Below are 25,367 nucleotides of genomic sequence, written 5' to 3' on the forward strand. Positions count from 1 at the left end.
AGCCATTCCCAATGCTGAATGGCCCTGGATAAAAAGGGATCTGAATTAGGAGCCAGAGCACAGCACAGAGCTGGACACTTTTTTATGTTTCTGATGCAGTGCTGTGATAGTGGTAAATTGTCTTTTAATGTTACTCCAGGCATGACACTTCATATGTGGATTTACATTCCTGCAGTGGTATCAGCAAGTGCCATTTATCGTATCAGAGCTGTAGTGGGATCAGTTACAAGCCAAAGAGGGAGGAATGAGTTCTAAAATGAATGTTGCTACTATTTGGATTTCTGCCAAGTATTTGTCACCTGGATTGGCGACTGCTGGAAACAGGATACTGGGCTAGACGGGCCATTGGTCTGACCTAGTATGGCTATTCTTGTGCTCTTATGAATATTGCTTACAAATTCACAGGGGTTCATTTACAGTAATATCCTAAACAACGTTCACTTGAATTCTTTGCCCAGTTGAACAGCTTTAACTAGTATATCTTTTAGCTAATGCTGTAAATCAAGCTTCCTCAACTCAGGCCTTGGAACCCACCATCAAATAGTCACGTTTAGAGGATATTTAATGAGAAAGAGTTGCATGCATTGTCTCCATTGTATGCAAATTTATCTCATGCATACTCATTGGGGGCATTTCTGTAACAAGGGGCCCCCTTTTAGGTGCCCCAATGCATTCTATAACGGCATCTGGACACCTGGATTCCATTATGGTATGCTAGCATAGGCACACCTATTGTCAGTGGGTCAACAGCAGGTGTTATTAGGTGTGCCTAAGTGGCTTATATTAACCCCCTCATCGTTGTTACATGCTATAGTACTTACTCACACTCATAGAATAGAACGTAGAACACTTATCTGTGTAAATAACACTTTTCTGTGAACTGTACATGCTTAGTTCTAGATTGCCTTTATTGCGAATGAAAACTCAACTAGTTGGGGGTGAGTCCCAAAGACTGAGTTGAGAACCTGTGGTGTAAAAGAATGGTTTGCTTTGCATTGTATTACAACACTTTACCCTCTGTTTTTCAGGCTACCTTTAAGGGCTGGATGGACATCATGTATGCAGCAGTAGATTCCAGAAAGGTAGGAAGCCTGTGGCAGCAAATAAAAGTTCAGGGCAATCATTTCCCCAAAATTAGGCTGTATGTGGGGTAGGTGAGGGTCTATAGTGCGCAAACTTACATTTCTTCTTTTGGGAGGGGGCTATTTTTTAAAGTTTTTTTTTTAATGCAATGATCCATTGACCCATGTTTTCTCCTGCCATCCAGTTTTATATTTTTTGATGATTGAAAAGGATGTACAGAGCAGAGTTCCTACCTTCTTGTCATGATCTGGTTTGGATGTATCTAGTTTGAGATACTCTGACATGCTGTGCACAGAATATGATGTGATCTGCTAAATGTATTGTCGCAAGCAGGTGTGGCTCAAGGGTCTGCCATCTGGGGAGAGGGATGAGATGGTGCCCCCTCCCCCCAAGGCTTTGGAGGCTGAGTGAGATTCCCACTCAGAGCTCTGATCAGGGAGTAAGAGAGAGGATGTGGGCTATGTGTAGGAATTGAGGGAGTTCTGGGGTACTGTATGTGTGTGGGTGAATATTGTGGTGGGAGGAGCAGGGGGTATTGTGTCTTGGGCACAGAGGTACATGTGGGGCCTGCAATGGGTATCTGGAACAGTAGGGGTATATGTGGGTAAGATGTCTGTGTAGGAGAGCAGGGATTTTTATATGTTGGGGGGAGGTGGGAGTGTGTATGTAAGAGGGTTGTCAATTTGTAGGTTGAGTGTCTGGGGCAGTGACACAGTGAGGCTTTCTGAGGTGAGGTGGGTATGTATGTGTCAGGTACCCAGGAGGAAGGATGTAACACACACGGGGGGGGGGGGGGGTTGTGAATGAGCAGTGGCACAGAATGGGGCAGTCTGAGGTGGGAGCGTGTTGAGGGTGTACTCTACAGTTCAAAAGAACACTCTCCATCTACTGCACCCCACCTTCTCCACCCTCCCCTCCCTTTCTCCTTCATTCCTTCCCACCTCACCCCCTCTCCCCTTATGGGCAGCTAAAGCCTCTTTCTGGGGTACAGCAAATATTGAACTTACCTGCAGAAGTGTCCCGATGGGGTAACTGAAGAACAAGATAGGTAGGAGACCCAGCAACATTATGAGAACTAAGTACAGTGCCTGCCATGCTCACTTCTGCCACCAGGCTGCCACTGCCACCCTACAGCCCCCAAAGATTTCTGCCTGAATTAACTGCCTGAGGACGTATTTCACGGGAGAGGAAGGTGAGCAGCCTAGTGATATCTAGTTGCAGTAATCTGTAAAATGGATGTTCAAGAAATGCCTTTTTCTTTTCTTCCTCTGTAGGTCCATGAACAACCAAGATATGAAGATAATATCTACATGTACATTTACTTTGTCATTTTCATTATCTTCGGCTCCTTCTTCACCCTAAATCTGTTCATTGGTGTCATCATTGACAACTTCAATCAACAAAAGAAAAAGATAAGTGTGCTTTCTGTTTGCCAGAGACAAATGGTTATTAATTCTGTGCTTGCAAAGCTCTTACCCAACAGAGCACCCTGTTTCAGATACATTTTTCTCTGGGACAGTTAGCGATAACTCTGCTGTGCTGGTGGACAGTTCAGCGTCTATTCTCATACTACAATCATGGCCACAGCCATGGTCAAGAGAGCATCGGGTCTCAAAGTGTGGCCCGATTCTCCCAGGCCACATGTTAAAGGGGCCACGGAACTATCACCCCCACCCCTGATCAGAATCCCCAACCCCTTCCCGATGTTCATCCCAACCCCTCCCCCCTCTACATTGCATCACAGTTGTACAGCAGAAGAGACTAGGCAAACCCTAGGAGATAACAGTCATAAAACTAAGCACTGAGTATTCAAAACACAAACTCAGAGAATAGCAATGCTTTCATAACTTTAATGAATAACAAATTAATTATCCATCAGTCTTAGTTGAGTTGGTAGCGAGTTCTAGCATGCAGCTGCCTGATAGGGAAAAAATAATGCCAATAGTCGTTTAGATGTACACATTTTTGGATCTGGAAATTTTAGTAGCATATTACATGTAAGATGATTCCCTCTGATGGATAAGGGTGATATCAGTAAATACATACTACATTCTGGCTACTTATAGGTAGCCAATGAAGATCTGCAATCAAAGGTGTAACCCTACCAAATTTATGAACTGAAAAAATTAAAGAAGCTGCTATACTTTGTATCATTTGTAACTTCTTGAATAGGTACGTATTACATTCTGAGTGTACAATATTACAGTGATATAGGTTCAAGGTTACATTTATTTGATATTCTGCTTAAGGACATGACATCAAACAGGGTACAATCACAAAAGTAATAAGAAACAGAAAAGAACGCCATTTCTTGATAGTGGAAGGAAAAGAGAGGAGGAAAAGATAAGAAAGATATATGCCATAGTCTACAGTCTACAATTCACAGTCAAAATATTCAGGTTACAGTTTACAGTCTCCGGGCACATGAAATCTGACCTAGACAAAACAATCAGAGGCTATAGGCCAAGCGAAACAAATGCACTTTCAGCATAGCCTTAAACTTGAGAAGTGCATTTTCTGTATGCAACGTAAGTGGGAGACCATTCCACAAGGAATTATACTAAACATTAACTTCCTGAATGTGCCCAAGAGCACCTCTTGGACAGAAGGCACTGTCAACAAAGATCGTTGACTGGATCACAGAGTTTGGGAAGAAACATAAGGCATCAGGTGAGAAAGCAAGAAAGTGGGGGCACCTGAGTGTAGCACCTTAAATACCAACAGAAAAAAATTTGTATGTAATACGGTATTCCACTGGAAGCCAGTGCTCATTATGCCACAACAGAGTCACATGATCAAATTTACCGGCATTAAAAAACAACTTGACCACTATATTCTGAGTCAACTGTATCCTCTGCTCTTGATCTCTCTCTAGCAGATGCCTCTCAGAACATTTCAATAATCAATTCGGGTGTGACAAACGCTTGAAGAAGAATGCAGAACGTATCCTGGTTGAATAAATACTTTACTGGTCTAATGCACTTCAACTGAAAGAAGCAAAGCTTAACCACATGTAGTATATGTTGATGAAATGATTGGGTAGAGTCCAATATCACCCCCAATACCTTAATAGGGTAACTAGCTTGAAGGATATCTGATCCTATTTGCAGTGTTGGTAATGGAGCAGGCCCTGGGCCCTTGCCAAATATTTGAAACCGCGTCTTCTGGATGTTAAGCACAAGTTTCTGGGATCTTCTTCAAGACTCTATCTGAAGTAAGTGTGCACTGACAGTTGCAAAAGAGTTTGAGTCTATTGAGTCCGCATATATGTACAATATGAGTCCTAATGCCTATATCAACGAGGCCATTGGGGACATATAAATGTTAAATTAAAATGGTGCAAATAGGCTGTGATACCCCCACAAGGAAACTCAAAGGGGGCAGAATGCACATCGTTCCATAATGCAGTAACCAAATAGTACGCAAACAGGCCTGGCACAAAAAATGTGCGTAAACAAGGGAGAACGCACCAGATGCATGCACACACGGATCTGTGCTAGCAGCAGCTAAATACCTTCTGGCTGATATTCAGTGCTATTTAACCATCCAGGAGCAGCTCCTGGGATAAAACAAGAGTCTATACCACCAAGCTAACTTGATGCTAAGCTAAGAGTTTTCTGATTCGTCTGAGTTACCTCAATAGCAGCATGGCTCTTTTAACCATCGTATGTGCTTGTGTTTCCATTGAAAGATTGCTATCCATATGATCCCCACTCCCTCTAAAATGTATTAAGTTGGGCTAAGCTTTAGTTAGTATTTAATACTTCCAACATTTGATCATTCCATCATCTTGGGTTCCTGAACACAAGCCCCCACCCTAGATCACAACCCCTGTGGTCCTACTGAAAAGTCCTGGTGGTTTAGTGGGTCTCTGGGCAAGAGTGATTCCTAGTTGCTCCTGCCCTTGCTGGTACCTTCAGACAAAATGGCACCCCTGTTGCAGTATTACCGCTGGGGATCATATTTGCCCCTAGCGATAATCCTGCAAAACAACCGCATCTAAAATAAACACCATAATATCTAGATCCTTAGGAATATAAAAATGTATGCAAATGTGCCACACAATTGCTGCAGAATTTTGAAAAATCTGTGCCAAAAATTTTCTTCCTATCATAGGTAGGACTGTATTTATCTCATCCTCCACTCTTTCCATTTACTCACCTGCTTGTCTCCTCTCTTTTTCCATATCCTGGACTTAATGACTTCCTGGAGGGGCATAATCGAACGGGGCGCCCAAGTTTTTCTGAGGACGTCCTCGCGGGGGTTGGGAAACCCGTATTATCGAAACAGGATGGGCGTCCATCTTTCGTTTTGATAATACGGTCAGGGATGCCCAAATCTCAACATTTAGGTCGACCTTAGAGATGGTCGTCCTTAGAGATGGTCGTCCCCGGTTTTCAGCGATAATGGAAACCAAGGACACCCATCTCAGAAACAACCAAATCCAAGCCCTTTGGTCGTGGGTGGAGCCAGCATTCATAGTGCACTGGTCCCCCTGACATGCCAGGACACCAACTGGGCACCCTAGGGGGCACTGCAGTGGACTTTAGAAATTGCTCCCAGGTGCATAGCTCCCTTACCTTGGGTGCTGAGCCCCCCCAACCCCCCCCCCAAAACCCACTCCCTACAAATGTACACCACTACCATAGGGATGAAGGGGGGCACCTAGATGTGGGTACAGTGGGTTTATGGTGGGTTTTGAAGGGCTCCCATTTACCACCACAAATGTAACAGGTGGGGGGGGGATGGGCCTGGGTCTGCCTGTCTGAAGTGCACTGCACCCACTAAAACTGCTCTAGGGACCTGCATACTGCTGTCAGGGAGCTGGGTATGAAATTTGAGGCTGGCAAAAAAATATTTTTAAAGCTTTTTTAGGGTGGGAGGGGGTTAGTGACCACTGGGGGAGTAAGGGGAGGTCATCCCCGATTCCCTCCGATGGTCATCTGGTCAGTTTGGGCACCTTTTTGAGGCTTGGTCGCAAGAAAAAATGGACCAAGTAAAGTCGTCCAAGTGCTCGTCAGGGATGCCCTTCTTTTTTCCATTATCGGCCGAGGACGCCCATGTGTTAAGCACGCCCCAGTCCCGCCTTCGTTATGCTTCTGACACGCCCCTGGGAACTTTGGTCGTCCCCGTGATGGAAAGCATTTGGGGACGCCCAAAATCTGCTTTCGATTATGCCGATTTGGATGACCCTGGAAGAAGGACGCCCATCTCCCAATTTGTGTTGAAAGATGGGTGCCCTTCTCTTTCGAAAATAAGCCTGCTGGTCATCTAACTCCTCCCATTCAGCTTACCTGTGTCAGAGTGGTGGAGGTGCACAAAATGGCCCTGAGTCCTGCATCAATGAATATTAGTCCTTGAAGTCTCTCATTGAGCCAGTGCATGATAACAGTCACCAAGGCGCCTATCTTTGCATGAGTTTCCTATTTGGAGAGGAAACCTATATCAGAGGAAGAAGTGCCACTGCAGGGAATGTGTATATATGCTAGCTTACAGCCACTACAATCAGAGGCTGATGCAATAAAGTGTGTTTTACTTTGTGCACCAGTTAGCTTGGATTTAGCACACAATTTTATGAGCATTCAGTGTTTGAACATGAGCTATCATGGGTAAAGCCTTGTGTAGACACCAGCGCAAAGCACATTTAAATCCATGCTTATGAAGCTATTAGCTATTTAGTGCAGATTCACAGAAGTACGCAGAAGACCAAACGACTGAGCTCAACACCACGGCTTTAATGCAAGGCCTGAGAAGGTGTAAAAGGTTAACTTGTTCTTATGCAGCCAGCATCAGTGAGGATTTCATGCCTGCTTCTTCTCCTTAATGTGAGCATGTAGACCTGCATCGTGTTTCTTGGTTCCATAAACAGCATGGGTAAAATAAAAGACAGAACTGAAGAGAAAAGGTTTGCCGGAACAAACAGCAAGGTGGTTGGATGTTGAGAATTGAGGCATGCACAGGTCTGAGCATAGAAAATTGTGTTGGTCCCTGGAGCTGAGTGCACATACCATCTGTTCATGTGCTGGAAAGCTATTATATCAACAATCTTCAGCCTCTGATATATGATAAATCAACCATGGATCACAGCGGTGCACCTCACTGGATCAATTATTTTACTCTAGCAAGGTTTATGCACCCACCTCCTGATTGGTACATGGTGCAAAACTTTTATCATATTCAACCTTTTTTTTTACGTTTCTGAAGCTGCTGTCTCCTGATAAAAGTAGAATCCAAGGCCACCCAGAATAGCTTTGCCACTTTAAGAGAGACATAAAGCACATGGGGACTGAGAGGTTAGGAGGAAAGAGAGTGGAGGCATGCACAGAGATTTTTCCATCCTAGCAGCTATCATTCTCTGAGGACAAGTAGGCCAGTTAATACTCATATGTGAGTGATGTCATCCACGTCGCCCAGTGTGGAATCCTACAATATCATATTTAATTTTAAGAGCCACATGGTAGCATTCCTATTATACGTGCACAAGTGCCTTCCCGCCTGCCACGAGAGTGCGGGACCAGCAGTCTCTCCTCATCCACCATGAGGAGAGAACACACTGTCTGTGGCTCCTCACAGTCTCAAGATTGGCTATGCTCTCTGGACTTAAAGGATGCCTATACTCACATCCTGTTACTTCCAGACCACAGGACGTATCTCAGATTTCAGGTGGGAACATGTCACTTTCAGTACTGCATGTTGCCATTTGGCCTCACGTCAGCTCCCAGGGTTTTCACTAATTGTCTAGCAGTAGTTGCAACATCAGTACGCAGACTGGGAGTCCATGTGTTTCCCTATCTAGACTATTGACTTGAGAAGAGCACGTTGAAGGATGGTGCACAGGAGTCCATATGGAGAACTATTCAGGTGCTGGAGCTACTAGGGTTTGTTTTATTTATTTAGAACGTTTATATCCCACAGATTCCCACCTTGGCGGGCTCTATGTGGCTAACAACATTTATGAAAAGAACATCATATAAATTCAAGGTCGGGGCAGAGATTTAGGAACATCAAGGGAGGGGAGCAATCAACAGGAGACACAAATGAGGGCTGGTAGGAAGTTAGATAACAGAAGAGTACGATTGACCACATAGATAAGTCTTAAGGGACTTCTTGAACAGATTGTGGTCAGCAGTCTCCTTTAAAGTAGATGGTAGAGCATTCCAGAAACGAGGGCTCGCAAAGCAGAACTACTCAAAGTCCTATCTGACCCCTGTTCAGCAATTGGAGTTCATTGAAACCCTGACAGACACACAGCAGGTGCAATCCTTTCTCCCTGTGCCAAGGGTGGATGCTCTAGTTAAACTCACCACTCAGGTTTGAGCCAGCCAGTGAGTCACAGCTTGGCAGATTTGAGGTTGCTAAGCCACATTGCTTCCACAGTGCATGTCTCTTCCTTGACACATCTGCACATGAGAACCACCTAGTGGACTCTAGCTTCCCAGTGGTATCAGGCCTCTGAGAACCTCGCGGATGTCATCCGAGTAACACCAGAGTTGGTTCAGTCCCTCCTCTGGTGGACAATTTGATCCAATTTGACCGTGGGACTTCAATTCTAAATTGCTGATCCCCAGAAGGTGCTGATGATGGATGCATCCCACTTGGGGTGGGGAGCTTATCTAGATGGGTTTCACATCCAGAGTGCTTAGTCAGCTCAGGAAGCAGATCTTTAGATCAACCTCCTGGAACTATAGGCAATCTCTAAAGGCTTTCAGAGATAGGCTGGTCAACCAAATTGTACTCATTCAAATGGACAATCATGTTGCAATCTATTACAGCAACAAGCAGGGGGTACTGGATCATACCCTCTGTGTCAGGAGCCTGTAGGGATATGGCAATGGGCCATCCAGAACAGGATAGTTCTCAGGGCCACATACCTGGTGAGTGAATCCAACACCGTGGCCAACAGACTGAGCAGTGTCATGCAACCACATGAGTGGTCACTCAGCACAAGCGTCATCTGTGAAATCGTGTGAGAATGGGGCACCCACTCGGTGGATCTCTTTGCTACTCCAATCACAAAGCCCCTCAGTATTGTTTCAGGATCAGGGCACATGACAGACTAGCATCAGATGCCTTCCTCCTCCATTGAGGGAAACGGTCTTCTGTATGCGTATCCCCCCATACCTCTTGTGTGAAAGAGGATGCTGAAACTCAAGCAAGACAGTTTAGGATGGGCTGTAGAGAGCTTAAATGGAAACTCCAGTAATCTGGAATGTGTAGACAGTGACGGGCAGATTTTTATGGTCTTTGTACTGCAAATGACAAGGCAGATTCGAATAGGCTGGAGTGGGCTTTGACATCAACTCCAGTAGTTAGAACATAAAGACAGAGCAGGGTGGACTTCTATGGTCTATGTCCCAGAAACAACAAAGAAAGACCATGATCAAGTATATAATATCACGTTCATTGTTGATTTAATCTTGAATTGAGAATGAATGTGACTGTTGGGCAGACTGGATGGACCATTTGGGTCTTTATCTGCCGTCACTTACTATGTTCCTATGTTACTGATCGCGCCCTATTGGCATGCCCCCTATTGGCCTAGGCAGATCTGGTTCTCTCTTCTTCTGGAGTTATCCTTCAAAGAACCTTGGAAGTTGGAGTGTTTTCCTGACTCTCATCACGCAGAATGAGGGATCTCTTCTGCATCCCAACTTCCAGTCCCTATCCCTCACAGCCTGGATATTGAGAGTTTAGAATTTGCTTCCCTTCATCTTCCTGAGGGTGTCTCCAAGGACTTAATGGCTTCCAGGAAAGATTCCATTAAGAGTTGTTACTCTTTCAAATGGAAGAGGTTTGCCATCTGGTGTGAGCACAGGTCCCTATAGCCTATTTCTTGCCCTACACAGACTCTACTTGAATACCTTCTACATCTTTCTGAGTCGGGTCTCAAGACCATGTGGAATGTAAGCTCATCTCTGGACAGCCTCTAGTTGTTCGCGTCATGAGAGGTTTCCTGTTGACAAACTTCATAAATAAAACCTCTGCCTGTGTCATGGGACTTCAATGCTGTCTTCACCCAGCTGATGAAAGCTCCTTTTGAGCCACTGGATTTTTGAACGTCTGTATCATATCACCCCTGTTTCTCCTTTCCTCCAAGGTATACAAGGTCAGCAAGTCTCTCCTCGTACAGTTTGCAACCAAATCCCATACCATTTTCATACTTTTCCTTTGCACCGCTTCCAGTCTTTTTACATCTTTAGCAAGATATGGCCTCCAAAACTGAACACAATACTCCAAGTGAGGCCTCACTAAGAAATGTCCTTATTTTTATCAAAACCAATTCTTCTGTGAAAAAAACCATCTCCTTCATTTATTAATAAATGGAATGAAGACCTTACATTCAAATCCATAGCCCGAAGACTGGGTAAGGTTATGGAGTGCTATACACAAAAATCAATTTATGCCCATTAGAGAAAGGTAATATCAGGGTTGATGAGAGGAGGGCTGGGGGGGGGGGGGCAAGATATCCCCAGGCTCAGCCTCCAAGGGGGGGGGGGGGGGGCTGGTGCCAGGGTCTGTCTCTGAAGTATTTGACATGAATGATCTTATTTTTGGTGGATATTTCAACTTGCAGGGTCAATGAGCTTCAGGCCCTAGGAACGGATCCACCTTACACTAAATTCCATCATAACAGAGTCCATGTACACACCTTAAGTTCCTACCTAAGGTTGTGTTGGAGTTCCATCTAAACCAGTGTGATAGCCGTGTTAGTCCACTCTTAAGGTTATCAATAGAAATCAAACAAAATAAAACATGGAAAAGAAAATAAGATGATACCTTTTTTATTGGACATAACTTAATACATTTCTTGATTAGCTTTTGAAGGTTGCCTTTCTTCCAGCATTCTTTCCTAAACCTCATGCCTGTCCTGGCGAAAGCACATTGCATACCTTGGACTTCAAGAGAGCATTGGCCTTTTACTTGGAGCAAACTAGGCCCTACAGACTGTCCACCCAGCTTTGTGTTTCATTTGATCCCAACAGGATGGAGGTCGCCATCGGGAAACATACAGTTTCCAATTGGCTGGCAGATTGCATTTCTTTTGCTTACGCCCACACTGGGCTGACTTTTGAGGGTCATGTCAAGGCTCTTAATGTCAGAGTCATGGCTGCATTGGTAGCTCACTTGAAGTTAGCCTCTATAGAAGAGATTTGCAAGGCTGCAACATGGTCTTCAGTCCACACATTCTCACTATTGCCTTGAGCAGGATACCCAGTGTGATGGTCAGTTTGGACAGACCGTTCTGTAAAATTTGTTTGGAGTCTAGAATCCAACTCCAACCTCCTAGGCCCATTTTGTTCTGTTCCAGGCTGTCCTCGGAGAAAGCGAAGATACTTACCTGTAGCAGATATTCTCCGAGGACAGCAAGCCATTAATTTTCATATACCCTCCCACCTCCTCTTGTAGCTATTCTGTATTTCTATTATTTTATTTATTTATTAAGATTTATTTACTGCCATTTTGAAAGAATTCACTAAAGGCAGTGGTAAGAATATTATACTGTACTGCTGGTCCCGCACTCTCATGGTGGGCGGGAAGGCACTCGCGCATGAGCAGTGGGAATGCTAGTACCTATCTCTTAAAGCTATATACGCTATTGTAGTGTTCTACACTGGGTAACGTGGATGACATCACCCCCATGTGAGAATTAATGGCCTGCTGTCCTCGGAAAATACTTGCTACAAGTAAGTATCATCGCTGTATGGTAAACACCACCCATAATTTATTTAGCCATTTGTTTCATTTTGATAGTCTGTTGTATCACCAGCGACCTCAATGTAGAAGATGATAAAAGCTAAAGTCAACAATATATCATGACAGTAAAACACTATCCAAATGCATAGACTCTCAGAAAGAATTGAAAGGCCATAGAACAGCTCAACAAAATTAAACCATTTCCACTACAGCTTACATGTTCTCTATTTTTTTCTCCAAAAAATTAAATAGGCAGTTGACTCGTTTCTCAACCTAGTTGGAATTCCAAAGTGTTGGTCCGAAACAGCTGCCTGAAAGCATCTTTATTGCTGAATACCAATTTTGCTAATCCTAACAAGGTTTCCACCAAGAGAGCTTTCAGTGAGGATCTAAGAGGTTTTTTTTTAGGTTGATAGCATTAACAAAATATCACCAAATAGGCTGGCTTCCTCTGCTTAAGCACTTGAATATATTTGTAAATAGTCTGACTTTTGGCAGGCAGCCAGTACAACTCATGCAGAGTATCGTAATATGATGATTATTATAACCAGTTATGTTTTTCTTCCCCATTGCTTTGGAGGTCTTTATACATAGTCTTTCATTTGGCAGGCAGCCAGTGCAACTCATGCATAGTAGCGTGATATGATGATTATAACCAGTTATGTTTTTCTTCCCCATTACTTTGGAGGTCAAGATATCTTCATGACAGAAGAACAGAAGAAATACTACAATGCCATGAAAAAATTAGGTTCCAAGAAACCCCAGAAACCAATTCCCAGGCCTGTGGTACGTATCCAATAGGAAAGGGTGATTAAGTCACAGGGGTAGAATTCAGACCAGAAGCATGTTTGCACAAAAAATCTGTAGTCCACAGTTAAAGGATGAACTTTAGTCCAGACCAGCTGCCCATATTCAGGGGATGAAATGTAATACAAGTGATGTCATTTACAGCCTCATGAGAATAACTGCCTTTTAGGGGATGTGCTCAAGATGCTGCCTTCTCTAGCCAATGCAGGATTGATTCTGTTTAGTGTATTATGCCTTTCTCTCCACAATTTGTAGCCCAGATAGTTCAAATCTGTTGATAGTTCAATCAGGTCTAACCTGTATTCAGGAGGCAAAGTATTTTGAAAATTATCATGCCAGCTTTGAAGTTAGTCTGGCCTTTATTGGGAGCCAATGTAGCATGACTAGCAGTGGTGTTACTCTGTCATATTTCAACTTTTTTAATATTAGTCTTGCTGCTGTGTTTTGAATGGTCTGCAGTGATTTCAGCGTGCTTTCTTTACATCCTGCATATGCTGTGTTTCAATAATCAAGTTGGGATAATATTAAAGATTGTACTATTAGACAGAATGTTTGTCTGGGAAAATAGTCTCTGATCCTTCTCAGTTTCCGTAGAGTTTTGAAACTCTTTGATGTTACTGCTGAAACCTGATTTTCGAGAGATAGATTTTTATCAAGAATAATTCCCAATTTTTTTTAGTTGTGGTTCTATGGGGTATGTTGTTTGATCTATTGTGAAATTTTGGTAGAAAGTGGGGTTTTGTGAGCTGGGCAGTACCAGGAATTTGGTTTTATCTTTGTTTAGTTTCAGTTTGAAGATATTGGCCCAATTTTCCATGAGGTCTAGATCTTCTTTTATCTTGCCCGATATCTCTGTGAAGTTGTTACCAAAAAGTACATATACAGTGGGGGAAATAAGTATTTGATCCCTTGCTGATTTTGTAAGTTTGCCCACTGACAAAGACATGAGCAGCCCATAATTGAAGGGTAGGTTATTGGTAACAGTGAGAGATAGCACATCACAAATTAAATCCGGAAAATCACATTGTGGAAAGTATATGAATTTATTTGCATTCTGCAGAGGGAAATAAGTATTTGATCCCCCACCAACCAGTAAGAGATCTGGCCCCTACAGACCAGGTAGATGCTCCAAATCAACTCGTTACCTGCATGACAGACAGCTGTCGGCAATGGTCACCTGTTTGAAAGACACCTGTCCACAGACTCAGTGAATCAGTCAGACTCTAACCTTTACAAAATGGCCAAGAGCAAGGAGCTGTCTAAGGATGTCAGGGACAAGATCATACACCTGCACAAGGCTGGAATGGGCTACAAAACCATCAGTAAGACGCTGGGCGAGAAGGAGACAACTGTTGGTGCCATAGTAAGAAAATGGAAGAAGTACAAAATGACTGTCAATCGACAAAGATCTGGGGCTCCACGCAAAATCTCACCTCGTGGGGTATCCTTGATCATGAGGAAGGTTAGAAATCAGCCTACAACTACAAGGGGGGAACTTGTCAATGATCTCAAGGCAGCTGGGACCACTGTCACCACGAAAACCATTGGTAACACATTACGACATAACGGATTGCAATCCTGCAGTGCCCGCAAGGTCCCCCTGCTCCGGAAGGCACATGTGACGGCCCGTCTGAAGTTTGCCAGTGAACACCTGGATGATGCCGAGAGTGATTGGGAGAAGGTGCTGTGGTCAGATGAGACAAAAATTGAGCTCTTTGGCATGAACTCAACTCGCCGTGTTTGGAGGAAGAGAAATGCTGCCTATGACCCAAAGAACACCGTCCCCACTGTCAAGCATGGAGGTGGAAATGTTATGTTTTGGGGGTGTTTCTCTGCTAAGGGCACAGGACTACTTCACCGCATCAATGGGAGAATGGATGGGGCCATGTACCGTACAATTCTGAGTGACAACCTCCTTCCCTCCGCCAGGGCCTTAAAAATGGGTCGTGGCTGGGTCTTCCAGCACGACAATGACCCAAAACATACAGCCAAGGCAACAAAGGAGTGGCTCAGGAAGAAGCACATTAGGGTCATGGAGTGGCCTAGCCAGTCACCAGACCTTAATCCCATTGAAAACTTATGGAGGGAGCTGAAGCTGCGAGTTGCCAAGCGACAGCCCAGAACTCTTAATGATTTAGAGATGATCTGCAAAGAGGAGTGGACCAAAATTCCTCCTGACATGTGTGCAAACCTCATCATCAACTACAGAAGACGTCTGACCGCTGTGCTTGCCAACAAGGGTTTTGCCACCAAGTATTAGGTCTTGTTTGCCAGAGGGATTAAATACTTATTTCCCTCTGCAGAATGCAAATAAATTCATATACTTTCCACAATGTGATTTTCCGGATTTAATTTGTGATGTGCTATCTCTCACTGTTACCAATAACCTACCCTTCAATTATGGGCTGCTCATGTCTTTGTCAGTGGGCAAACTTACAAAATCAGCAAGGGATCAAATACTTATTTCCCCCACTGTATGGTGACATTGTCCGCGCATATAAATGGGTTAAATCACATGTTTTCTCGTTTCTTCCCGAGTGGTGCCATCATGATGTTAAATAGTATAGGTGATATTGGGCAGCCTTGTGGTACCCCACATTCAGGGGTCCATGAGGCAGAAAATTGTTTGGACATGTTTACTAGATATGATCTGGTCCTTAAGAATCTGTTGATCCAAGCTGCCACTGTACCACTGATTCCCATATTGTCTCGCAGGGTCATTAGTGTTGTGTGGCCTACTACATCAAAAGCACTCGACATGTCAAATTGTAGTAGTAGAATCCAGGGGCGTAGCCAGACCCCGCCGGGAGGGGGGACAAGAGCCCGAGGTGGGGGGCACTGTTTAGCCTTCCCCCCAGCCACCACATTGGACCCCCCTGCCGACAACCCCCTTGAACCCCCCTCCCGCCACCAACCCTCCGTCGCCACCTGCCCTGCCGCATCAGATACATTGTTTGCTGGCGGGGGTCCTCGAACCCCGCCAGCTGAAGAGAGTCTTCTTCAGCACCGGAGTAGCGCCTTCGTTCAACGAAGTTCCTGGTGCGATCAGCTGTTTCTGACGCCTTACATTCTGCACCGTGCATGTAGCCCCGTGCAGGACGTAAGGCGTCATAAACAGCTGATCGCACCAGGAACTTCGTTGAACAAAGGCACTACTCCGGCGCTGAAGAAGACTTTCTTCGGCTGGCGGGGTTCAGGGACCCCCGCCAGCAAACAAGGTATCTGATGCAGCGGCGGGGCAGGCAGCGACGGCGGGGGAGGGTTGGTGGCGGGATGGGGGTTCAAGGGGATCGTTGGCAGGGGGGCCAGGGCCAAATCTACGGGGGCCCAGGCCCCCTCAGGCCCCACGTACCTACGCGACTGGTAGAATCTTCTGACCTTGGTTATCAATGTGGTTATGACTGTCTCTGTGCTGTATTGTGGCCTGAAGCCTGATTGAGAGCTATGGAGCAGTGAGATGTGCGTGAAGTATTCAATTAATTGTTGTGCTATTAGGCCCTCCATTGTTTTGGTCAGTAGTGGTATTGAGCCACTGCTCTATAATTTGTAAGTCACTGATCTTATTAATGGCATTTTTAAGGATCGGAGTGAGTATAATGTTGCCCTTACCAGAGGGGAAATGACCATTCAAGAACATTTATTCTATGTGTTCAGTGAAACGTTTGATGAACCAATACGGTGGATTTTTCATCATGTAGTTTGGGCAGTTTTCTAGTAGACAGCTAGTATGTGCATATTTTTTAGTAGTGTTTTGACTGAGTCGGTTGTGGATATTTTGAAGAAGGACCAGATTCTTTCAGCCTTGATATGATCAGCCAGGGTAATTTAAATCACCCATTATTATTGTGTTGCCCAGTTTGTTAGCTTCCATTATTTATGATAACATTTCTACATCAGTCTGTTCATCCTGGCCAGGTGTACGGTAGTACACTCCTATCACTATCCTTTTCCCCCTTTACTCATGGAATCCTATCCATAGGGATTCTAAGATGTGTTTCGTGTCCTGCACAGTTTTTAGTCTATTTGATTCAAGGCCCTCTTTAACATATAATGCTACCCCTCACACAAATTCAATCCACCCTATCACTGTGATATAATTTGTACCCTGGTATGACAGTGTCCCACTGATTATCTTCCTTTCACCAGGTCTCAGAGATGTCTATTATATCTATCTTTTCACTTAGTCCAACATAGAAACATGGAAACATGACGGCAGATAAAGGCCATATGACCCATCCAGTCATATGTTCAACTGTAAAGCACTGCGTATGACTGGTAGCGCTATAAAAGTGATTTATAGTAGTAGTGATTTATATCCAGTCTGCCCATCCTCTGTAACCCCTAACTCTTCCTTTTCCTAAGCGATCCCACATGCTTATCCCGTGCCTTTTTAAATTCTGGAACAGTCCTCGACTCCACAACCTCCACCGGGAGGCCATTCCATGCCTCCACCACCCTTTCTGTGAAATAGTATTTCCTTAGATTACTCCTAAGCCTATTCCCTCTTAACTTCGTCATATGCCCCCTCATTCCAGAGCTCTCCTTCAGTTGAAAAAGGCTCTCTTCCTGTATATAAATGCCCATTCTAGCTCTCCCATTTTATTTCTTAGGCTTCTGGCATTTGGATATAAATAGTTCAAACAATGTTTGTTGTTCCTTATCACAACCTTCTCAACAGCTGACAGTGTTAATTTGCAATCTTGAAAATCTGTCTGCTTTTTATTTAAAGACACCTGATCTACTATGGTTTCAATTGCAACCTCGCTATCGGGATGTCCTACCTTTAGGAGATATCTTTTTAACGTACCTTTTTCCAAACCATTCACTTTTGAGTGACTGTCGGCCTATCCACAATTTCTAGTTTAAAAGCTGCTCTATCTCCTTTTAAAATGTTGATGCCAGCAGCCTGGTTCCATCCTGGATAAGGTGGAGCCATCCATGGGCATAGTTTGACTATTTCATTTTGGGAGGGGGGAAGGATGTGGCTTGACACATTAACATATTCTTTTGCATACATACATCTCATAAATATTCATTATGGTTATTTAAAAAAAAAAACAACACACACGCCCTAGACTAACATAAACAGACCCTCACATGACACAAAATAGGGGCCCACAAAAACTAAAATAGAGATTCCCGCAAGAAAGCCAGACTCTTTCAGCAGTGCAAATACTGGTAAAAGAGAAACCGAAATGTATTTCTCCTGCACTCTACAAAATGCAAAAATAGAAAAAAAAATGTACATTTCACCAAGCAGGCACATCTTAGTCCTTAAAAAGCATTAAGTAAAAATGTTTTCTTTTCTACCTTTGTTGTCTGAGCATTTTATTTTTCTAGTCTCTTTTCCACTTTCCATGTTTCAGTCATCTCCTAAATTCTTTTCCAGGTTAGCTTTTCCATTTCTTCTCTCTCCCCTTGTCTTCTTCCTTTCCTTCTCTACATATCTTTCATTTAGTGTTTTTTTCACACTTTTCTTTCACCCTTTAGTCCTTAGTCTCCGTTTCACTTCTCATCTACTTCATCCCCTTCTTCCATACCCCTTCCCCAGTACCTCCATCCCTTTTCAATGCCTCTCATCCTCTCTCCAGTTTTCCAGGTCATTGACATTATGTCTCAACCTTTCCTCACATCATCCCCTTTTCTTGTCCTTCTTCTCGTATCCCTCATTTCACATCCTCACTCATTATCCCAACCCATCAATATACCCCCACATATCTGAAACTAGCCCCTCAAATTCCTACTCCATAATTCCCTGTTCTGTTCCTCTTTGTCTCTCCTCCATCCACACCTCCTAGCCCCATCCATCTTCTGCTCTGTTCCCCTCTCCTCTACCCATACTCCCTCCAGTCTCATCCATTTCCTGCTTCTCCCCCCACACCCTAGCCTCATCCATCTCTTGCTTCTTCCCCCCCCCCCACCACACAAACACCCAGCCTCTTCCATCTCTTGCTTCCTCCCCACATTCAGTCCAGTCCAGTGTTCCCCTCCTCCTCTCCTCTCCCCTCCCAGTGTGATCCAGTGTCACTCTCCCATCCTCTCCTCTCCTTTTCTCCCCTACCCCTCCTCCAGTCTGCAGTCTTCAAGGTGTCTGGACTGATTCAGGGCCACTGGCAGCGTTAGCAATGTAAGCACGCTGCCTTCAGCCTGCCCGGAACCCTTCTCTCTGCAGCAACTTCCTGTTCCCACGTAGGCAGGATGCTGCAGAGAAGGCTTCCAGGGCAGGCTGAAGGCAGCGTGCTTACATCACTAACCCTGCCGGCGGCCCTGAACTGGTCCAGACACCTTGAAGACTGCAGGCTGGAGGAGGGGTAGGGGAGAGGAGGAGAGGACAGGACGGGAGAGGGAGTGCTATTACCAGAACCTGCAGGGAAGGGGGTGGAAGGAGAGAGGGAGATGCCACACCACTCGGGTCAGGAGGTGGCAAGCTGTTTGGGGAGGGCACTCCCCCCCCTCACCCTCCTCCAAACTATGTCCATGGAGCCATCCTTTTGGAACAGAATGTTGCCCAGTTCCTAACAAATATAAATCCCTCATCCCTGCACCATCGTCTCAACCATACATTGAGACTTTGGAGCTCTGCCTGCCTCTTGGGTCCTGCACATGGACAGTAAAACAACTTCATATCAGGTGGTGGGGGGATAGAAACAGAGAGAGAGAGGGGGTGATACCGAATGGGGAAAGAAAGATCAAGATGAGCAGACAAAACAGACGTATGCACATAGAAACAGAAAGAGACAGGCACACACACATACAGAGAGATCATATGTTTTTATGTAACTGTTCTTATTGACATATTTCTTGATTATTGTTTAAACCATTTTGGATTAATATTTCTGGAAGATGGTATATAACAGTGTCAAAAATAAATAAATCTTGATCAATGGTTTAGTAACCAACTCTTTGTATCTCAAGGCTTGGCAAGACAGAGTAGGAGAGTCTTGCTTTTGGTGCTTGGCAAGGCAGAGGGTGCTGTCTGAAGCTATTTTCAATGAAAGAATAAATAAAGTTACCCTTGAGAGAAGCCTTAGGCCCTTATCTTTTTTAAAGTATGTGGGAAAAAGTCAAAATTGTGGATTATTTTTTCCTATTGTTTTATGTTAAAAATGACATGAAATGACATGGTGGTTGTGCTGGGGTGACACATTAATGCACAGAGTTTGAAGTAGATAATATTTTCATTTGTTTATCTTTACTGAATTTTTATGTTTTTTTTTTTAATTCACCATGCAGAATGAATTGCAAGGAATCGTGTTTGACTTCATCACCCAACAGGTCTTCGACATCAGCATCATGATTCTCATCTGTCTCAATATGGTCACCATGATGGTAGAGACAGATGACCAAAGTAAACGTGTGGAAGATGTCCTCTATTGGATTAATGTGGTGTTCATAGTCCTCTTTACCTCAGAGTGTGTGCTGAAGCTCTTCGCACTCAGGCATTATTACTTCACCATAGGATGGAACATTTTTGACTTTGTGGTTGTGATTCTTTCTATTGTAGGTAAGTGAAACACAAACAAAGGTCCTCTGGCTAGCAGTCTGCAATTCATCCCCTTTGCCTCATGACTTCAGTGCCAATGAAAGGTCCCCAGATAAGCAGCACTGGAAACTGATGCTCTTCATTTGCTCCCAGAGTAGGTACAACCAAAGCCAGTGTAAGCTTTTGCCTTGTACACTGGGGTACTTCTCTGCCTCATCTTTGATCTGAACAGTGGCCTGCAGAGGGGGGCAGGTGAAACTGTTCAGATCAAAGGTGAGGCTGAGTGGTACCCCAGTGTACAAGGCAAAAGTTCCCGGGGGCGTGTCAGAAGTGTAGCGAAGGCGGAACTGGGGCGTGCTTAACACTTGGGCTTCCACGGCCAATAATGGAAAAAAGAAGGGTGTCCCTGACGAACACTTGGCCGACTTTACTTAGTCCTTTTTTTTTTTTACGACTAAGTCACAAAAATGTGCCCTAAATAACCAGATGACCACCGAAGGGAATTGAGGGTGATCTCCCCCTATTCCTCCAGTGGTCACTAACCCCCTCCCACCCTAAAAAAAATTTTTTTAAATATTTTTTCCAGCCTCTATGCCAGCCTCAAATATCATACCCAGCTCCATTACAGCAGTATGCAGGTCCCTGGAGCAGTTTTAGTAGGTACTGCAGTGCACTACAGGTAGGCGGACCCAGGCCCACCCCCCCCCCCCCTTACCTGTTAAACTTGTGGTGGTAAATGTGAGCCCTCCAAAACCCAACACAAACCCACTGTACCCACATCCACGTGCCCCCACTTCATCCCTAAGGGCTATGGTAGTGGTGTACAATTGTGGGGAGTGGGTTTTGGGGGGCTCAGCACACAAGATAAGGGAGCTATGCACCTGGGAGCTTTTTCTGAAGTCCATTGCAGTGCCCCCTAGGGTGCCTGGTTGGTGTCCTGGCATGTGAGGGGGACCAGTGCACTACGAATGCTGGCTCCTTCCACGACCAAAGGGCTTGCATCTGTTCGTTTCTGAGATGGGCGTCCTCAGTTTCCATTATCGCCGAAAATCGGAGACGACCATCTCTAGGGACGACCATCTCTAAGATCGACCTAAATGTGGAGATTTGGGCGTCCCCAACCATATTATCGAAACGAAAAATGGCTGCCCACCTTGTTTTGATAATACGGGTTTCCCTGCCCCTTCGCGGGGACGTCCTGCGAGGATGCCCTCAGGAAAACTCGGGCGCCCCGTTCGATTATGCCCCTCCACGTCAGTGCCAGTCAATTTTCAGATGGTCATTTATAAGTCACTTAACATTGTCCCGCAGTCCTGAGAACAGGAGCATGCTTTAGCTCTTAGCCTGTATCTAGAAGGTGAATATGAAAGATAGTGGGGTAAAGACGGCCATCTTTGGATCTCTGATTGGAGCATGATGCAGATTCAAAGAAGAAGCCTTACAGAGAAAGATTTTTTTTAAAATTAAAGAATGCAAAAAAAAAACCTAAATAAAATGTAGTTGGGAATTAGTTGATTTTCTGGTACATACACTGAAATATTGTCCTACAGTAGGGACACTGAACTCCAGTCATCTACTGCTACAAATAGGTTTGATTTTAGAATGAAAAAAATATGCAAATTAACTTTGTTCTTGAATCAAATACAGACCTGTTTGAAGCAGTCAATGACCAGAATTCACAATCCCTTTCCAAGATGGAGTTTTGAGTGCTGAACGTGGCTGGTAGTATCCTTAATCTTCTCAATACAGGAGTCACATTATTTTGGGCACTGTTTTTTTTTTAACAGCAGTTTTAAAACAACATTTATCCTACAAATAAATTGCCATTTACCATTGGGAATCCAAGGATCATCCATTCCTAGAACAAATTGTTCCAGAGATATATTTCAAGCATTCTGAAAAAATAAACTGAAATATGGTAAATTCCAGGGACTTACCAGTTAGAGGGTTAATCTTTACTGAAACAGATGGAAGTCTAGAGATTGTAAAAATGTCAGTTTTTTCATCAAGCAAGAGTGTCTCCTACAGGGCGAGACCTGAGGATACTCCTAGTTATCCTGGGAATCATGTAGCAATGTAGATCATTATAGGGGAACTCATCTATTTCAGATCTGTAGAAACCATCCTGGAGATTAAATACACATTTTAGCTTAAAAGGAAGTTGTATAGTGCAGCATTTCAAAAATAGTAATACCCTTAAATCCAGGTAGATACTTCAGAAATCAATTTAGCAAAAGGTTAAAAATAAAATTCAAAGATGAAGGAACAGGATTGGCTATATTTATGCTCATGGCTTATAGAGCCACTGACTCAACAATATACATCCACTGAGTAAGTGTTTTTTATCCTAATTACAATGTTATTGTACATTGTTCTCCTGCATAGGTTTGTGCTTGTCCGATCTCATCGAGAAATACTTTGTGTCACCTACATTGTTCCGAGTCATTCGCTTGGCTCGCATCGGTCGTGTCCTGCGTCTTATCAAGGGAGCCAAAGGAATCCGCACCCTGCTTTTTGCCTTAATGATGTCCTTGCCTGCCTTATTCAACATTGGCCTGCTGCTCTTCCTGGTCATGTTTATCTTCTCCATGTTCGGGATGTCCAACTTTGCCTACGTGAAGAAAGAGGGTGGGATTGATGACATGTTCAACTTTGAAACCTTCGGCAACAGCATGATCTGTTTGTTTCAGATCACTACATCAGCTGGCTGGGATGGGTTGCTACTGCCCATCCTAAACCGACCACCAGACTGTGACATGGAGAAGGAGAACCCAGGGAGCACTGTGAAGGGTGATTGTGGCAACCCCTCAATGGGCATCTTTTTCTTTGTCAGCTACATCATCATCTCCTTCCTGATTGTGGTAAACATGTATATTGCCATAATTCTGGAGAACTTTAGTGTGGCCACAGAGGAGAGCGCTGAACCGCTCAGTGAGGATGACTTTGAGACGTTCTATGAGATCTGGGAGAAGTTTGATCCAGATGCTACCCAGTTTATTGAGTACGCCAAGCTCTCAGACTTTGCGGATGCTCTGGAGCACCCACTTCGGGTCTCCAAACCCAACACTATTGAACTCATTGCCATGGATCTGCCCATGGTAAGTGGTGGCCGTATCCACTGCTTAGACATTCTCTTTGCCTTCACCAAGCGTGTCTTGGGTGAGAGTGGGGAGCTAGACATGCTGCGCCAGCAGATGGAAGAGAGATTTGTGGCATCCAACCCTTCCAAAGTGTCCTACGAACCTATTACCACCACCCTGCGGCGCAAGCAGGAGGAAGTTTCAGCCATCATTATCCAGCGGGCTTACAGACGCCACCTGGCTGAGCGGGGCTTTGTATACAGGCAGCCCAACAAGCTAGAGAATGGAGGTGCCCACCAAGACAAAAAGGAGAGCACTCCATCTACTGCCTCCCTGCCTTCTTATGATAGTGTGACCAAGCCTGACCAGGAGAAGCAGGACAGAGAAAGAAAGCCCAGAGATGTCAGGGAATCCAAGTGTTAAAAACTGAAACAAACCATGTACACAGGTTGAACAAGATTGTTTACAGACTTCACATGGATATCAGCGCAGAAGTGCTGTGAAGACACTTACAGCAGAAGATCTATACCAAACGTAGCTTACTGTGTGACAGTGTTGCATCCAATGCAGTGCCCTACCACCTGTTTGCAAAGGACTGTAAAGGAGCCCCCAGTAATGAACAATGAATTTTTATATTGGTTATGTTTTGGGGGTGGGAGTTATTTGGGGGGGGGGGGGCACCGGGGAAGGGCAGGTGGTTACTGCATGTGCCACATCAGTCAATGCAATTTAGGGGGGAAAAAAAACAAAACAAAGGAAACTCGCTGCTAGGATCAGTATATATTTTCAAAGCTTCCCAGTGATCTGACTTTTTCCTTGTTGATTCCTGAAACAAAACAGAAAATACCAATGTAAGGGGTGGTTTGTTTGTGCAAAATGGTGTTTGCATTGTTATATTAGTTAAACAACAACAACAAAAGAATCCTGAAAGAAAAAAAAACAATAGCTTAACATTTAGCCCATGTCACTTGTCATAGTTTATTTGATTATATATTTGCATAGAAAGTTTCTACATGGGCATCAGATGGTGTAAGAAAACAGGAGAAATCAGAAAACTATTATTATAATTCATTTGGGAGGGCTAAAGAGGGTGGGGGGTGGGGATTTGCTCAGGCCGATTTACAAAAATAAAAAAAGTAAAAAAAAAAAAAACCCAGAAAAAAAGTTTTGCTCGTTCAATGCATAGAAATAATTTGCATGTTGGCATGCTCTGATCAGGAACTATGCATGAAGAACCATAGCCAACAAGGCACTAATTACTCCAGCCCATGGCCACACACAAGCCATACAGTCTGTGGCTGTCCACTGTATTTGGAGACCAAAAATTTCAAATCCTAATATGACCCATGTTCTCCCTAAACAGCTACCGGTTCCTAACTCTTTTGTACATTTTCCCTACAGGAAATTGGGTAGGATAGGACAACGATAGGTGTATATTTAGTAAATACTTTCTGTGCAGTCTCTGCACATGTAGCAAACAGAAAGCTGCTTTGGGTCTTCTTAAAGGAGATGATAAAACTCAAGAATGCCTAACTTGTGGTACAGTATCACTAAGAAATCAAACTGTTAAACACAGCATGGGTTTCCTTGCATCTCTGTGCAAGGCCGTCCCAAAGGCTATGCGAGTGGTGCGGCCTTGCAGGGCACAAGGGAGACAGTTTGCAAAAATCGTTCCCTGTCCATCGTCTTCCCTACGGTGGCTGCAGCACCGTGGGCAGGGTGGGACACTATGGGGTATGTTACCCAGGGTGCAATTCTGGCTTGGGACACTCTGTGCAATTTCTTGTTCACCATCACACTGCCAAGGGATCATCGCTTGGGGCACTGGTGAGAGCAATAGGGGTGCAGTGGCTAAACAGAATCACAGCTTTAACGTAGGCTATTTTCTGGTTGGCAAGGGTGCCTTTTTTGTCATCTACTCAGTCCCCTCCTTCCGCTTTGAGATTCTTGAGAGCTAACCCTATTCTGTTTTCTCTCTGCTACAGTTTAGAGATGGAAAAAGTAGACACTATTCTTGCCATTTTCCCTATAGCTTAAGAAAGAAAGTGTGTGCCCTAGGAGGTCTACTAGCTGGACTTTTCTCCCATGTGTTGAAATGAGGCACTTGAAGGAACTCAGGCTATTCTTGCATCAGTCAACAGTAAGAATGCTTCCTAAAGATCTAGCAGAAGTTTCATTTACCAAATCAGTATTTCCATATTTCCCTATATCTGACTTAC

General features: G+C 44.3%; 1 protein-coding gene across 1 annotated transcript in view; it reads left to right on the plus strand.

Annotated features, from left to right (window-relative positions):
* SCN8A (sodium voltage-gated channel alpha subunit 8) overlaps positions 1-23,571 on the plus strand; it is a 359,538-nt gene extending 335,967 nt beyond the window's left edge. The window contains exons 23-27 of the mRNA XM_030194998.1: positions 1,029-1,082; positions 2,358-2,495; positions 12,460-12,564; positions 19,819-20,089; positions 22,454-23,571. Coding sequence (XP_030050858.1) covers positions 1,029-1,082; positions 2,358-2,495; positions 12,460-12,564; positions 19,819-20,089; positions 22,454-23,571 — 1,686 coding nt within the window. The remainder of the gene's footprint in view (positions 1-1,028; positions 1,083-2,357; positions 2,496-12,459; positions 12,565-19,818; positions 20,090-22,453) is intronic.
* Positions 23,572-25,367: the final 1,796 nt, after the last annotated feature.

The sequence above is a fragment of the Microcaecilia unicolor genome, chromosome 3, assembly GCF_901765095.1.
Source record: "Microcaecilia unicolor chromosome 3, aMicUni1.1, whole genome shotgun sequence".
Lineage (NCBI taxonomy): Eukaryota > Metazoa > Chordata > Amphibia > Gymnophiona > Siphonopidae > Microcaecilia > Microcaecilia unicolor.